The 15,625-nt window shown below is 48.1% G+C and overlaps 1 protein-coding gene across 3 annotated transcripts in view; it reads right to left on the reverse strand.

Annotated features, from left to right (window-relative positions):
* Positions 1-15,625, reverse strand: part of RALGPS2 (Ral GEF with PH domain and SH3 binding motif 2) — a 443,748-nt gene that overhangs the window by 198,334 nt on the left and 229,789 nt on the right. For 2 of the 3 annotated variants that reach the window (XM_049776392.1, XM_049776395.1), the window contains exons 12-15: positions 15,289-15,490; positions 12,403-12,581; positions 10,316-11,129; positions 74-208 (exon numbers count right to left, since the gene is read on the reverse strand). In XM_049776392.1, the coding sequence (XP_049632349.1) occupies positions 74-208; positions 10,316-11,129; positions 12,403-12,581; positions 15,289-15,490 (1,330 nt within the window). Of the gene's footprint in view, positions 1-73; positions 209-10,315; positions 11,130-12,402; positions 12,603-15,288; positions 15,491-15,625 lie in introns of all 3 variants that reach the window. The other variant, XM_049776393.1, reaches the window with a different exon arrangement.

Below are 15,625 nucleotides of genomic sequence, written 5' to 3' on the forward strand. Positions count from 1 at the left end.
GATCCAGCCGGGCTGGGCAACCTTTGGCAGTGGATCCCAGGGGAATCCAGTCAGGACACAATGGGGCAGGTACCTTTTCAGCATGCTTGGCTTCATCCTGCGCCTGTTCTGCTTCCTCCACGCCCTCTTCATACTGCCCATTGTTGAGGACCCAGGCTGCTGTCCTCTCCACGGGGGACATGGTGGCTGAGTCCACAGGGGACTGTACCTGCAGCAGAAACATAAGCTGGCATTTCCCAAATGTACCCCCCCCAACTCCACTGTTCTTCAAGCATGTACATGACCATTGAGCTTCTGCCACCACAGACAGGAAGCCTCAGTGAACGAAAGCACGGAGGGAGAGAAGCACCATGAATCTATCCTGCACATTTGTTACAAAGCATCACAGATGAGTGGAGGGTTGGTCCTTTCTTCCCCAAACACAGCTGAGGTCTTAAAACTGCCCTCTGGAGCTGGAGAGACAGTGCAGGGTTTTAGGGCATTTGCCTTGCACACAGCTGACCCTGGTTGGGATCCCCAGCACCACATATGGTCTCCCAAGCACTGCCAGGAGTGATCCCTAAGCACAAATCCAGGAATAGCCCCTAAACTATTCTGGGTATGGCCCAACCATTCTCTCCAAATCGTTCAAAAAAGTGTCCATTGATCCAGGGTCCATATGACCTAATAAACCACAATAAATGGAGAGGTGCTGACCCTAAAGGGCTGACTAACCCACTGAGGGAACATGGGCTGAGCCCAGAGCTGTAAGAGAAACCAGTGAATGCCAAGCACCCAAGACCACCTTCTCAATTTCCACGGACATTCAGTAAATAAAAAGGTGAGGCTGGCCACTCCTGCAGAATCCTCGCTTTTTGTTTTGTTTTTATTTTTGGGTTGCACTCAGCAGTGCTCAGGGCTCACTCCTAGCAAAGATTGGGGAATTATATGGGAAGCCAAGGACTGAACCTGGATCAGTCGTGTGAGGCAAGCGCCCTCCCTGCTTGTTTATTGCTCTGGTCTGAGCCCGAGCTTCTTGACCCAGGGGGCTTTATCAGGAAGGTTCTGGATGGAATCCAGGATCACAACAGTGGACCCTAGAGTCTAAAATCTAGCTTCTGAAACAGTGGGTCATGGAAAATTGGGCAACATGTAAAAGATTTTTGAATATTTAATAACCATAAATGAATTACAGTCCCTAATTGTAAGCTGATCCACATAGCTAACCATTAATGACTTTTAACACTGGAGCTTCTGGCACTACTTGATTTGCATTTCTTAGGTGAAAGGGGTCCTGGGTGAAGAGAGTTTCAGATACCCAGGCTTCAAGAACATTTTGATCCAGGAGCTGGTGAGGTGGCGATAGAGGTAAGGTGTCTGCCTTGCAAGTGCTAGCCAAGGAAAGATCGCAACCGCGGTTCGATCCCCCGGCGTCCCATATGGTCCCCCCAAGCCAGGAGCGATTTCTGTGCACTTAGCCAGGAGTAACCCCTGAGCATCAAATGGGTGTGGCCCGAAAAAAAAAAAAGAACATTTTGATCCAGTTAGTATAGTCAATTGCCCTTTTCTAGGCAATTCAGAATTCCATGTGTTAAGAATCTGTATAGTGGGGCCACAGACATGGTACAATAGGAAAGGAGCTTGCCTTGTATGCAGTTGAGCCAGATTTGATTCCCAGCAATTCATGTGGTTGGGAATAATTCTTGAGTGTAGAGCCAGGAGTAACCCCTGAGCACTGCTGAATGTGGCCCCAAAACCAAAAGAAAAAAAAATCGGTATAGTGATAAGAATTCTAGTCTTGAGTAGCAATTTGGTGCATTACTTTACTTAATATCTCTTAAATATTCTTGTTCCTAAATTACAGAGTAAGGGGCCACCTCTTTCCCCAGCTCCACAAGGAAGGAGGTGGAACAAATAAGATGGAAGGCAACTGAAAACTACAGAATGCCCCTGGCCTTGTTGCTAATCTTATTTGCTTGAAAAGCTGGCACTGGGGCTGGAGAGATAGCATGGAGGTAAGGCGTTTGCCTTTCATGCAGGAAGTCATCGGTTCGAATCCCAGCGTCCCATATGGTCCCTCGTGCCTGCCAGGAGCAATTTCTGAGCCTGGAGCCAGGAATAACCCCTGAGCACTGCCAGGTGTGACCCAAAAACCATAAAAAAAAAAAAAAAAAAAAGAAAAAGAAAAGCTGGCACTGAGGGGCCAGAGCCATAGCACAGCAGGTAGGGCATTTGCCTTGCATATGGCCAACTCAGTTTCAATTCCTGGAAGCCTGCCTGAATTAGTTTCTGAGCAGAGAGCTAGGAGCACCCGAGAACCCCTTAGTACCGTGAGTATGACCCAAAAAACAAAACTAAAATAAAAAGAAAACCCAACAAAAAACTGGCATTGAATGTTTTAATTATGGGTTATGGAATTGGGTTAAGGAATATTACTGATTTTTCTTTTTTTCTTTTTCTTTTTTTGTTTTTTGGGCCACACCCGGCGATGCTCAGGGGTTTCTCCTGGCTGTCTGCTCAGAAATAGCTCCTGGCAGGCACGGGGGACCATATGGGACACCGGGATTCGAACCAACCACCTTTGGTCCTGGATCGGCTGCTTGCAAGGCAAACGCCACTGTGCTATCCTGTGCTATCTCTCTGGGCCCATATTACTGCTTTTTCAAAAACAATGCTGGTGATTCCCTCCTCCCACAATGTTTCATTCTGGTCCACCTGATTTGGGGGTGGGAGGGACATACACAAAACTCAGTAGCCAAGCTAGCCTTTTCATTTATTTAGATTTTTTTTAAATTTTTGCTTTTTGGGTCACACTTAGTAGTGTTCAGGGCACACTCCTGCACTCAGGGAATCACTCCTGGTGGTGCTTGGAGGAGCAGGTGGTATGCTGGGGATTGAACCCTGGTCAGATGTGTGCAAAGCTAGTGCCCTCCTTGCTGTTTTATTGCTCTGGCCCAAGAGAGTCTTATTATAAAAATAGATTTCTAGTTCAAGGACACACCTTTGATCTAATAATTAAGGAGGATTTTTCTCCCTTTAGAAATCTTTATAGATTTTGACATTGGTGATGGGAATGTTGAACTGGTGATGGGTGGTGTTCTTTATATGACTGAAACCCAAACACAATCATGTATGTAATAAAGTTGTTTAAATAAAAAAAGAAAAAAAAGAAATCTTTATAGATTTTGGAATTAAAACCCAGATAATCTCCAGATAGAAAGTATTTTAAAAGAAATCTGCTGATTTTGAGACTTAGAACATGTCAATGAAATGCAATTGGTAACAGGCTCAATGATCATCAGAGATTGTTTGGGAGTCATTTTCTCAAAGATAAGCATATTAAAGTCATGCGAGGGTATTTCTTTTCTTAATTTTTGCTTTGGGAGCCACATCTGGTGTTGCTGAGGTTGCTCCCAAGGGTTCCGGGTGGACCTTTTGGTGCTGAAATTAAACCTTGGGCTCCAGCCTGCAGATCAAATTCCCAGCTCAGGGCTGGAGTGATAGCACAGCTGGGAAGGCATTTGCCTACCACACTGCTGACCTGGATGAACCTAGATTTGATCCCGGACATCCCATATGGCCCCCAAGCCTGTCGGGTAACCCCAGAGCATCACAGGGTGTGGCCCCAAAACAAAAACAGATATCCCAGCCCCTGGTGCTCCTCTGGCTTTGGAATCTTGTATGTTTTATTCTTTTCCTTCTGTTTTTCTCTCTTCCAATAAATTACCAATGCAGTTTAGGCAACATGCTTATAATAGTAACCCCTTTATGGGCTTTGTTTGTTTGTTTTTGGGCCACAACCGGTGATGCTCAGGGGTTACTCCTGGCTGTCTGCTCAGAAATAGCTCCAGGCAGGCACGGGGGACCATATGGGACACCGGGATTTGAACCAACCACCTTTGGTCCTGGATCGGCTGCTTGCAAGGCAAACACCACTCTGCTATCTCTCTGGGCCCTGTTGGTTTGTTTTAGTTTTTGGGCCACACCTGGTAATGCTCAGGGGTTACTCCTGGCTATGTGCTCAGAAATCGGTCCTGATTCGGGAGACCATATGGGACACCGGGGATTGAACTGAGGTCCGCCCTGGATCAGCTGCATGCAAGACAAATGCCCCACTACTGAGCTATCGCTCCAGCCCACCATTTATGGGTCTGATGTAGTTTTAAAGTTTGGAGAAGAAAATAATTTACTTAATTCATCAGTGTCATCATTCATCATCCCTGGCATTTTTTCCTCAGACTTCTTACCACTAAGATATTATTTAACATCTCCTTAAATAAGTTTGGGGAGAGAAAGGCTTGGGCTACACCTGGCAGTGTAGGATTTACTCCTGGCTCTGCATTAAGGGATCACTCTTGGTGGGACTCAAAGTAACTTATGGGTGCAGGGGATTGAAGTCAGGTAGGCATGTGCAAAGCAAGTGTACTATCCATCTCTTTAGCATCAACATTTTGGGTTAGCTACATCCTTATGCTAAGAGCATATACACGCTTGCCCCCTACTGGCGCTTACAGGCAGAGCATAGAAACACAGCTTCAGTGTTCAGCATTTGTATTAAGCATTCAGCTTAATAGTAACAAGAAGGGGTTTTAGCAGCTAGATTTCTACAAGAGGACAGAATGCAGGGACAAGGGCTGGAGATAGAGCACAGCAGTAGGGCCTTTGCCTTGCATGCAGCCAACATAGGACAGATGGTGGTTCGAATCCCGGCATCCCATATGGTCCCTCGTGCCTGCTAGGAGCAATTTCTGAGCACAGACCCAGGAGTAACTCCTGAGCATCGCCAAAAACCAAAACCAACAACCAACCAACCAACCAACCAACCAACCAACCAACCAACCAACCAAAAAATTACAAAAAAACCCAACACACTAGAATGCAGGAACAGAATGCAACTCTGAGACACCGAAGTTTATAGATAGAACTTAAGGGAGACAAACGCTCTGGGCATGATCTTATGACATGGGGTAGCTGGCAGAGAGCTGCTCATCTGGCTCCAGTATCTACTTTATGAAGAGTCTACTAAACATATACAACTGCCTCTCCCTGAGGCCTTTGGGCCAATGACTCAGGCTCTCTGTTCATAAGAAGCTGCTGCTGATCTAGGACGGACCTTGGTTCGATCCTCGGCGTCCCATATAGTCCCCCAAGCCAGGAGCAATTTCTGAGCACATAGCCAGGTGTAATCCCTGAGCGTCACTGGGTGTGGCCCCCCCCAAAAAAGGAGAGATCCAAATCGAGGCTAATGCTAAGATCCCTTCCCACTTTTGTGAATTGTTTCCCTCTGATTCTCTTTCCCTCCTTCTCATCGGTGATTTAGGCCAGCTCAGCTGCCAAGGATAGCAACAATCCTTTGTGCAAAACTACAAATGGAATTTGCATGGGACAAAGCTAGTGATAACCCCTGTTGCCTACATACAGAACAATCCCTGCAAAGAAATCCTGAAGTTTTTAGAGTGGATCATGTCCCCAACACAGCCTGCAATTAGAATATGCCATGGAATTTTCCTTTAAAAATGTGCCGATTGTGGACTCTTAGTGGTCCTCAGGCTTCCCCCCTCCCTCCGTACTCCAGAGAGGAGGTGCATGGGGATGAGGGTGGGCAGACATCTGGCTTCTGGTTTCCTCCTTGATTCTGGAGACCAGCTCTTGCCAGGTATAAGGTTTGGGGAGGCCCCATACTGGAGCCCTTTCCCCTGGCCTGGGGAGTGCTGGGAGGCTTGGCAGGCCCCCAGCCATCCTTGTCTTTTTCCCCTGACTCCAGGCCTTCCCTGGGTGCAAGCTCAGATGGCCAGAAGTGGGTTCAGGTGGACTCTTAGTGGTCCTCTACCTCTCCCTACTAATGGGAATGCGCTTTGGGAGGAGGGCAGGCCGTTCTAGCACTGGTTTATGTTGGGACAGTCAGTGGAATTTTTTTTCTCCTTGTTTTCCTATTGATAGTATTGTATGCATATATTTTATATATCCATAGCATCCATCTTGTATTGTGACCTTGATACTACCCTACAAATCTCATTTCTAATATTTTACTGCCTCAGTCCCAACCCTTATTTCCCCCCATCTTCCCATGTAGGTGTGGCTCATGACATGAAGCTCACCACATAGAGTGATAAGTGCAGTTAGAGAAATAACTACATTGAAAACTATCATAACAATGTGAATGAATGAGGGAAAAAGAAAGCCTGTCTCGAGTACAGGTGTGGGTGGGGTGGGGAGTAGGTAGATCCGGGAAATTGGTGGTGGGAATCCTGCACTGGTGAAGGGGGTGTTCTTTACATGACTGTAATCATACAACTACAATTATATTCGTAATCACGGTGTTTAAATAAAGATAATTTATTAAAGAAAAGAGTACAGGCAGGGTGGGGAGGAGGGAGACTTGGGACATTGGTGGTGGGAATGTTGCACTGGTGATGGGGGGTGTCCTCTTATATGACTGAAAACCACAATCATGCTTGAACCAAGGTGTTTAAATAAAAAATATTATTAAAAAATAAAAAAAAAAGGGCCCGGAGAGATAGCACAACGGTGTTTGCCTTGCAAGCAGCCAATCCAGGACCAAAGGTGGTTGGTTCGAATCCCGGTGTCCCATATGGTCCCCCATGCCTGCCAGGAGCTATTTCTGAGCAGATAGCCAGGAGTAACCCCTGAGCACCACCGGGTGTGGCCCAAAAACCAAAACCAAAACCAAAACCAAACAAAACAAAAAAAAGGGCCCGGAGAGATAGCACAGTGGCGTCTGCCTTGCAAGCAGCCGATCAGGACCAAAGGTGGTTGGTTCAAATTCCGGTGTCCCATATGGTCCCCCGTGCCTGCCAGGAGCTATTTCTGAGCAGACAGCCAGGAGAAACCCCTGAGCATCGCTGGTTGTGGCCCAAAAACCAAAAACAAAAAAAAACAAAAAAAAAAAATGCTGATTATGCAGAACTTCAGACGCTTCTGGAAACGAGAGGAGAAAAGTAAGCAAGAAACAGAATGATGTGGGGTGGGGGTGGGATAACCTAAGCCAGAAAGAATGAACTAAGCTCTCTAGGAAGAGTCTGCAGAAAATCCAACACCTGAGTCATCAAAATTGAAGGATTAGGGACCGGAGCAATAGCACAGTGGTAGGGCATTTAGGACAGATCTCGGTTCAATCCCTGGCGTCCCATATGGTCCCCCAAAGCCAGGGACAATTTCTGAGCACATAGCCAGGAGTAACCCCTGAGTGTCACCGGGCATGGCCCCAAAACAGAAACAGAAACAAAACTGAAGGATTCAAGTTCCAGCTAAAATCACATGCCAGGGGCTACCAACCAAAGGGCACCTTTAAAGTTGTGCTGCTGTGCTCATGTGCTCTCATGTTCAAGGGAGGCAGGCAGTAGGAGATGCTAAGTCTAGATCTGAATCGTTGCCTAGAGACTGCATGCATGTCCCACTCCCAGGCAGACCCACAGCCCTCATTCACCCAGATAAACCTTTGCTGACTGGACTTTCCCACAGCAGAAATGCTCAGTACAAAAGGGGAGTCCATGGGGCTGGAGAGATAGCACAGCAGTAGGGCGTTTGCCTTGCATGCAGAAGGATGGTGGCTCAAATCTCAGCATCCTATATGGTCCCCAGAGCCTGCCAGGAGCAAATTTCTGAGCTTAGAGTCAGGAGTAACCCCTGAGCGCTGTCGGGTGTGACCCAAAAACCAAAAAGAAAAAGAAAGGGGGGGGGGCGGAGTCCAAATACATGAGTGTGTCTGTGCCTAGGGCTGAGAGCCACAGGATATAGGAGCCCTGCTTGGGTAGGTATGAGAGAGGATTTTTATCCTTAACCCCAACAACCCTGGGTGGCTGGAGGCCCTTTGGTCTGTTCCTTCCATCTCTGCCAAGTTGACAAACTTCTGTGTCCTCCCCTTCCCTCAAGGCTCGTGTGCTATAAACTTCTTTCTTTCTTTTTTTTTTGGTTTTTGGGTCATACCTGGCTGTGATCAGGGATTACTCCTGGTTCTGTGCTGGGGGCTGGAGCGGTGGGGCAGCGGTAGGACATTTGCCTTGTAAATGACTGACCCAGGATGGACTGTGGTTGGATCCCCAGTGTCCCAGATGTCATCCCAAGCCAAGCCAGGAGCGATTTCTGAGCACATAGCCAGGAATAACCCCTGAGTTTCACCCGGTGTGGCAAAAAAAAACAAAAAAAAAGAAAAAAAAATTGCTCCTGGCTGGCACAAGGGACAATATGGGATGCCGGGATTCGAACCATCATCTGTCCTGAATTCGTTGCATGCAAGGCAAATGCCCTACGGCTATGCTATCTCTCTGGCTCTGCTGTAAACTTTTTTTTTTTTTGTTTTTGGGCCACACCCGTTTGATGCTCAGGGGTTACTCCTGGCTATGTGCTATGTTTTTATGTATTAAAAGTAAAAAAATACGGGCCTGGAGAGATAGCACAGCGGCGTTTGCCTTGCAAGCAGCCGATCCAGGACCAAAGGTGGTTGGTTCGAATCCCGGTGTCCCATATGGTCCCCCGTGCCTGCCAGGAGCTATTTCTGAGCACAGAGCCAGGAGTAACCCCTGAATACTGCCGGATGTGGCTCAAAAACCCAAAACCAAAAAAAACCCCACCAAGAACCAAAATCCAAAAATCAAAAGATCAATCTACCTATAGGGAAATAAACCTAATGCTACTTTTCTTCCAATGAAGAGGCTGATTAGAGTTGAACTGGTGACCTGTGGGGAAAATGAAAGTGCTCAAGTCGGCAATTGTTTACACCTTCTCCCCTCGGAGATGCCAAGGTTTTGACTCCTTTTTTTGTTTTGTTTGTTGTTTTGGACTATGTCCAGTGGTGCTCAGGGCCCACTCCTGGCTCTGCATTCAGGCATTGCTCCTTGGCAGTGCTCAGGGAACTATATATGGTGCTCGGGATTAAATCAGGTCTGCTGTGTGTAAGGCAAGCACCTTCCTAGCCATTTTCTCTCTCTGGCCCTTGATTTCTTTTGATTTTTTTTTTTTTTTGGTTTGTTTTTGGGCCATAATCGTGATGTTCAGGGGGGACCATATGGTACGCCAGGGAATCGAACCATGGTCCATCCTAAGTCAGCGTGTAGCAAGACAAACACCCTACTGCTTGTGCCACTGCTCTGGCCCCATTTTTTTTTTTTTTTTGGTTTGATTTTTGAATACATGGACACTGGGCATATGTCACTGGTGGATCACACACACAAAAATTGTGGCACTAGCATCACTATGGGAAAGGAATTAGTTACCTGAGAATGGACAAGTGGAGGTTTCAATGAAAGAAAAATGTATCCAGGAGCCCCAAGGGGCCTCCATGTGGGCATCTCCCAGCAGGGGTCCTGTGCCCGCCCCTAGCACCTACCCCCTTCACAGAATCAAAGTCAATGACTGGTGCCATATAAATCTGTATCTGAATATGTATGTATCTTATCCCATATAAACTATAGATAACATTCAGTCTGTGTGAGATTTTTTTTTCAAAGACTAAAATGTTACTGTGCTTCCAAAAGTAGCATGGGGCTGAGGTCAGATTGGTGAGTCATTCTCTTGTTTTTGGGATAGCATGGCTCAGGGAAGGACCCAACCTGAAGGCACCTGTTGGTGAATCTGGTCCCCTGCCTGGTTCCCCTGTTGTGTGGCCCTGGCAACCACTAAGGTGAGCTTCCCCAACATAGTGACAGAAGGGGAGGGCAGGGGGGTAGACGAGATGCCTGGAAATGTCTTCAGACCATGGGTGGCAGGAGCCAGTTTATCTGTATGCAAGGGATAGAGGGGATGGAGGGGAGAGGAAAGATTTCTGTGTTTACAGCACCTCAGTTTGAGTCTCTGATCTCTCTTTTTCTCTCTGCACAATTGTTTACTTTCTAACCATTTCCAGGAAGAGGCACCTGGGACCAGGAAGGCCCAGAGGGAGCCAGGAAGGAAGGAGTGCAAACAAAGCTCCAAACCAGGAGGGCTTAAGCCTAGGCCCTTCCTCTACCCTCAGTTGCGGGGTTGGCCCTGAACCACACCAACTGTTCTCTGCTCTCAGTGCACTGAGCAAACCCTGTCAAGTATTGGTGAGACACCTAGAAGCAGGGGTCCCTCTCCTCCAGCAGTGGCCCATGTCCCTGGGAAATACCTGAATTCTCTTTTTTCTTTTTAGTTTTTTTTTTGGGGGGGCATACCCAAAGATGTTCATGGGTTGTTTCTGGCTCTGCATCAGGAGTTACTATTGGTGGTGCTCGGGGAACCTATGGGATGCTAGGGATTGAACCCAGATTGGCTACCTGGGAGTCAAATGCCCTCCCTGCTATACTATCCTTCCAGCCCCTACCCTGAGAAACATCCATGTGCAGAGGCAGGTACTCACCCCAATAGGTTGGGTCTGCTGCCTCTGGATGGCCCTCACTTTGGGGACTGGGCTCTCTCGGGATGAGGATGACTGCTGCCGGGACCGGCTTCCATTCTGCGCAGGCTCAGCTGACGCGCTGCGGGTGCTGCGCAGGGAAGCACCGTGAGGCAGGGAATGTGGGGCCTTGGCTCGTGCCCCGGGTCCCATGTGCTCAGCTCGATGGCCTGGAGCTAGCCCAGTGCTGTTCTGCCGAGGTAGCGCCAGGGGACCATGGCGCCGGGAGAAATCTTCACTCTGGGCGCTGCGCCTGGTGCAGTCCTCCAGGCTGCTATTGCTGGGCCCGCTGAGCTTGAAGTCGTCACTATTGCTCTGGCTGCGGGAACTGGCTGTGCTTAGGTTCTCCAGACTGGAGTCTGCTGACGCCTTGGGCAGGGCAGGCGCCGGGTTGCTGAGGTGGTACACGGGATTCTGGAAGCACAGGGGCTGTGTGAGGGCAGGGTGCAGGGGCCGTCGCACTTGTGGGGCACTCTGGGGGGCGCTCTGAGCCTCTCGCAGTGGCTTGATACTGGCCACCTGGGTGATGGACAGCTGGCTGCCGGCCAGGCGCAGTGGCGTGTCCAGCACAAGGGCCGGCAGCTCCCCAGGTGCCGCGTGTGTGTCCTGCAGGTCCATGAGGGAAACGCTTCGGCCATTGGGCAGCCCGGTCTCCTTCTCGTCCCGGTCTGAGCAGCTCATGCTCTGCGATGAGGCCTGCTGCACCAGCAGCAGTGTCTTCCCACGGAAGTAGCTGTCTGGGGGGTCCTGGCTAGGTGACCTCAGCCGCTGCCTATCGCTACAGAGAAGGAAAAATCCCCATTAAATGTGTGTTTGTGTGTGTGTGTGGGGGGGGGGACTGGGGCAGAGATAGCACAGCGGTAGGGCATTTGCCTTGCATGTGGCCGATCCAGGACAGACTGTGGTTCGATTCCCAGCATCCCATATGGTCCCCCAAGCCTGCTAGGAGCAATTTCTGAGTGCAGAGCCAGGAGTAACCCCTGAGCACTTCGGGTGTGACCTAACACGCCCACCCTCCCAAAATGTGTGTGTCTATGTGTGTCTGCCACTGGGGCCAAAGGGAGTGGCCAACATGTCTGGGATCTCCAAGGTCACCCTGGCAGTGCTTGGGATGGGGTGGGGGTCACTGGGGCCATACTTGGCAGTGCTCAGGAGACTGCTGAACAGTGCTAGAAATCAAATCTGGAGAGACTGGATGACAGTACAGTGAGGAGGGTACATGCTCGGCATGCATCCAACCCAGGTTCAGTCTCTGGCACCCATAGGGTTCCCAGAGCCCCACTAGTAATGATACATGAACACATAGTCAGCAGCAAAACCTGAGTACCACCAGGTGTGACCCAAAATTCAGAACAGAAAAATAAAAAAACCAAAGCCTGGGTCAGGCACAGCCTCGCACTAACTCTCTGTCAATAGCACAATTTTCATTGATACTACCACATGGCCTGGCCCTTGGAGTGCCATGAAGCTTCAGGTTCTCTTTGTGTTAACAAACAGGATCCTTACCGCATAGAGATGTTTCAGTGATCATTTATAAGAAATAATCATAGCTCTATTGGTTTTTGTTTGTTTGTTTTGTTTTTCGGCCACAGTGACGCTCAGGGATTACTCCTGGCTATGCACTCAGAAATCACTCCTGACTTGGGGGACCATATGGGACGCCGGGTAATTGAACCGTGGTCCGTCCTAGGCTAGTGTGCAAGGCAGACACCTTATTGCACCACCACTCTGGCCAGGCTCTATTGTATTTTTATGACAACTGCCTTTATATGAGGTGAGATTTTTCTTTACAATGGAACCAGATTTTATTCATTTTTTGTATTTGAACCACAGCCAGAGATCCTCAGGGCATACTTCTTCCTGGTGGGTTTGGCAGGGACCACATGGGATGCTGGGGAATGAATCTGGGCTGGCTGCATGCAAGGCAAGTGCCCTTCCCATTGTACTATTGCTACTTGAACTGACTTTAGTTCGGAAACTGCACCCAGTAGTGAGACAGATCTGCTGGGTCTTCATCCCTTCTCTTGGAACTCTGGATCCCTGTGACCTACCTGTCCACAGGATCTTCAAAGATCTTCTGCAGCCCCGAGGAAAGGCTGCTGCTGATGTTGGGGCTGGAGTTATGCTCTGTAAAGCGCCGAAGCTGCTGTTGAATGGGTGTTGGGTTCGTCAGCGACTTGGTAATGTCAGCAAGAACCCGAGGGAGAGGCCCCAACTTTGCCACGGTTGCCTGTAGGAAGGAATTTTCACCCTGATTGGATTAGATGCATCACGGATCCACCATAGATGGTTGTGGGGGAAGACACGGCCAGTGGCGGAGGGGTAGAGGTGCAAGGGAGGACAGGTGGTCGCATATGGGGGTGCGGGTCAGGATGCAGTGTTATGGAACAGCAGAGCCATGGCGTCGAGATGAATGGAGGAGGCGAAACGGGGTGCAGCAGACATCGAGGAAAGAAAGGAAACAGAAATTAGAGTTATGCAAATAAAAATGGGCATGCTCTAAACAACCACCTAAGGCCATTCCAACGGAAATAGTCATGCAAAGCAAACTGACTCTGTGGGTATCAGGGGATAGAGAGGGGAGCAAGGGGAGGGCTCTAGAGCTTCTCATTCACATGGGGGAGTGTGTGATGTCACCTCAGGGGTCACAAGGACAGGGGTCACTGGGGGAAAGGAACAGAATTGCATACTGACATGCAGGAGGTGCTGCGTGCAGAGGTCAGGTATAGGGGCTTGCCACCAGTTCCTGTCCCATCCCATAACTGTCTGGCCAGCTCTGCCATAGTTGTGTTGTGTGAGTGGCAGAACCTATGAGACTTGGTTCTCGCTATACTCCTAGTTCCCACACTGAGACAAAGAAGGACAAAATGTACCTACAGTCAGCCAAAGCTGTTTGTGTTCAAAGACCTTGAGCCTCATTCACCAGCTTAACCCATGTCACTGAGTCAGGAGCTTAGTAGACTACCTGCCCAGGTAGTCCCCAGCTTCTTGAAACTCCCAGTCACTGTTTTTTTTAGAGGGAATTCTTATTCTCCTGAGGTTCCCTTCACTCAAGGGCCTTTCAGGAGCTGCCTCTGCATCTTTCTTTCCTCCTAACCAGTAGCCCCTGACCCTGCTACAAGGGCACATGGCACCTGAACTGGCTATCATGTACTCTACATTCTTGGGCCCTGACTTACGGAGAGAATTTCCTTCAGCACAGTGGCTACTTCAAACCACATGAGTAATCTAGAACGTTCTAGACTCCTAGAGGTAAAGAGAATGTCTTTGGTACAGGAACAAGAAGGAATATTCTGGTACCAATTAACACATGCACTATACTTGGGAACTGGTCCATGTTAATAGGTTTCATTCCCTAGACCCCGATTTTACTGAACAACATTTTTAAGGACAATGGGTAAAATGGAGGAAAACAAAGTATGACAGAAAAATAACTATCTCCTAAAGCTATTCTAATACACTATTGCACATTTATAATGTACTTGCAACCAACAAAAACACTAAGAACTTATCATGATAAAGCCAGCCAACATCTGTTTGACTGGGTCTATTACAAAATCTTCTCTTCACAAACTTCCAGAATGAAGAAAATGACTGGCATAGTGCCCACTTATTATTGGATATATATATATATATTTTGGTTTTTCGGGCCACACCCGTTTGATGCTCAGGGGTTATTCCTGGCTACGTGCTCAGAAATTGCCCCTGGCTTGGGGGGACCATATGGAACGCCAGGGGATCGAACCATGGTCCTTTCCTTGGCTAGCGCTTGCAAGACAGACACCTTACCTCTAGCGCCACCTCGCCGGCCCCTATTATTGGATATTATTATAAAGATGATATAGAACATTCTTAACTCCTAGAAAAGGAATGATCACAATAGTAACAGCTTCGTATTTAAATTTATATCTACAGAGAAACAAAACATCAGGATTTTCAGGGCTGAAGTGATAGCACAGTGGATAGTTTGCCTTGCACAAGGCCGGGTTTGATGCCCAGCATCTCATTTGGTTCCCCGAACCTGCCAGAAGCAATTTCTAAGTGCAGAGCCAGGAATAACCCCTAGGCACTACTGAGTGTCAAAAAAACAAACATAAAAATCAGGATTTTCAGATCCTACATAATCCTAGTAGCACTTACTCTATCAAGCCACCCTGTAAACAGTGAAATAGAAAAATCATCTTGCAGGGTTACTGCAGCATATAGGAAGCAAGTAGCTCACCCTGGCTCAATCTCCATCCCCCCATCTGGCTCTCCAAACCAGCTAGGAGTGATTCCAAAGTACAGAGACAGTAGTAAGTTCTGAGCACAGATGGATGTGGCTCCCAAACAAACCAAAACAAAAAAAGTCATCTGGGGCTGGAGCGATAGCACAGTGGTAGGGAGTTTGCCTTGCATCCAACAGACATGAGTTCGATTCCCAGCATCCCATATGGTTCCCTGAGCCTGACAGGGGCAAAGTATGAGCGCAAAGTCAGGAGTAACTCCTGAGCGCTGCGGAGTGTGGCTCCCCCACAAAAAATCATCTGGAGAAAGTTAATGAAAGACAAGAGATGGTGTTAGTTTTTTTTTTTTTTAATAGAAATTGCTGTTAGATTTTATCTCACTCTGCTCTACATAAATAAGGCTGCATGTACCCATATTTAATGTTAGTTTCTAGGCAAGTTTCAAATGCTTTACTTATTTCAATATAAATGCATTTAGCTTACTTAGGTCATTATTTAAAAATGTTCATACTGCATGGCTTTTGAGAATTTCCTGGTCTGCAGGGCACATTAATTTAACAGAAATGACAACTATTTCTGCCCAGGCCTCTAGGACAGAGGCCGCTTTCAGACAGTGGAAAGTGAGAGACTTTTTGGCTGGAAATACTGAACAGAGCTCGGCCTTGGTAGGTAAGGTGACCTTGGCTCCGCTGTTGTGAGCACATTCGTTACCTTATCCAGCTGGGACACCACCTCCCAGAGTAAGGAATGCAGCACCGAGAGCTCCCGACCCAGGTCCACGTAGCCATCAAAGCCTGGGGTGTTGGAGATGGTGTCTGGGTTAGAGATCTCCAAGAGAAAGCGTTTCATTCCGCCCCACTCGTGTTCTAAGAAATCATTCATAAACGCCATGTATTCTTCTTTGTTTCCAAATCTGAAGGATAGGGAGACAACATGAGAAGGAGTGTCCTGGGAGAAGAGGTGAAGACTTCAACCAAGTTTTACATCGGATGATAAGAAGAGATCAAGGTTAAAACACGCTTAAGTAAATCTCCGGAACTCGAGGGCC

This window comes from Suncus etruscus, chromosome 7 (genome assembly GCF_024139225.1).
Source record: "Suncus etruscus isolate mSunEtr1 chromosome 7, mSunEtr1.pri.cur, whole genome shotgun sequence".
Lineage (NCBI taxonomy): Eukaryota > Metazoa > Chordata > Mammalia > Eulipotyphla > Soricidae > Suncus > Suncus etruscus.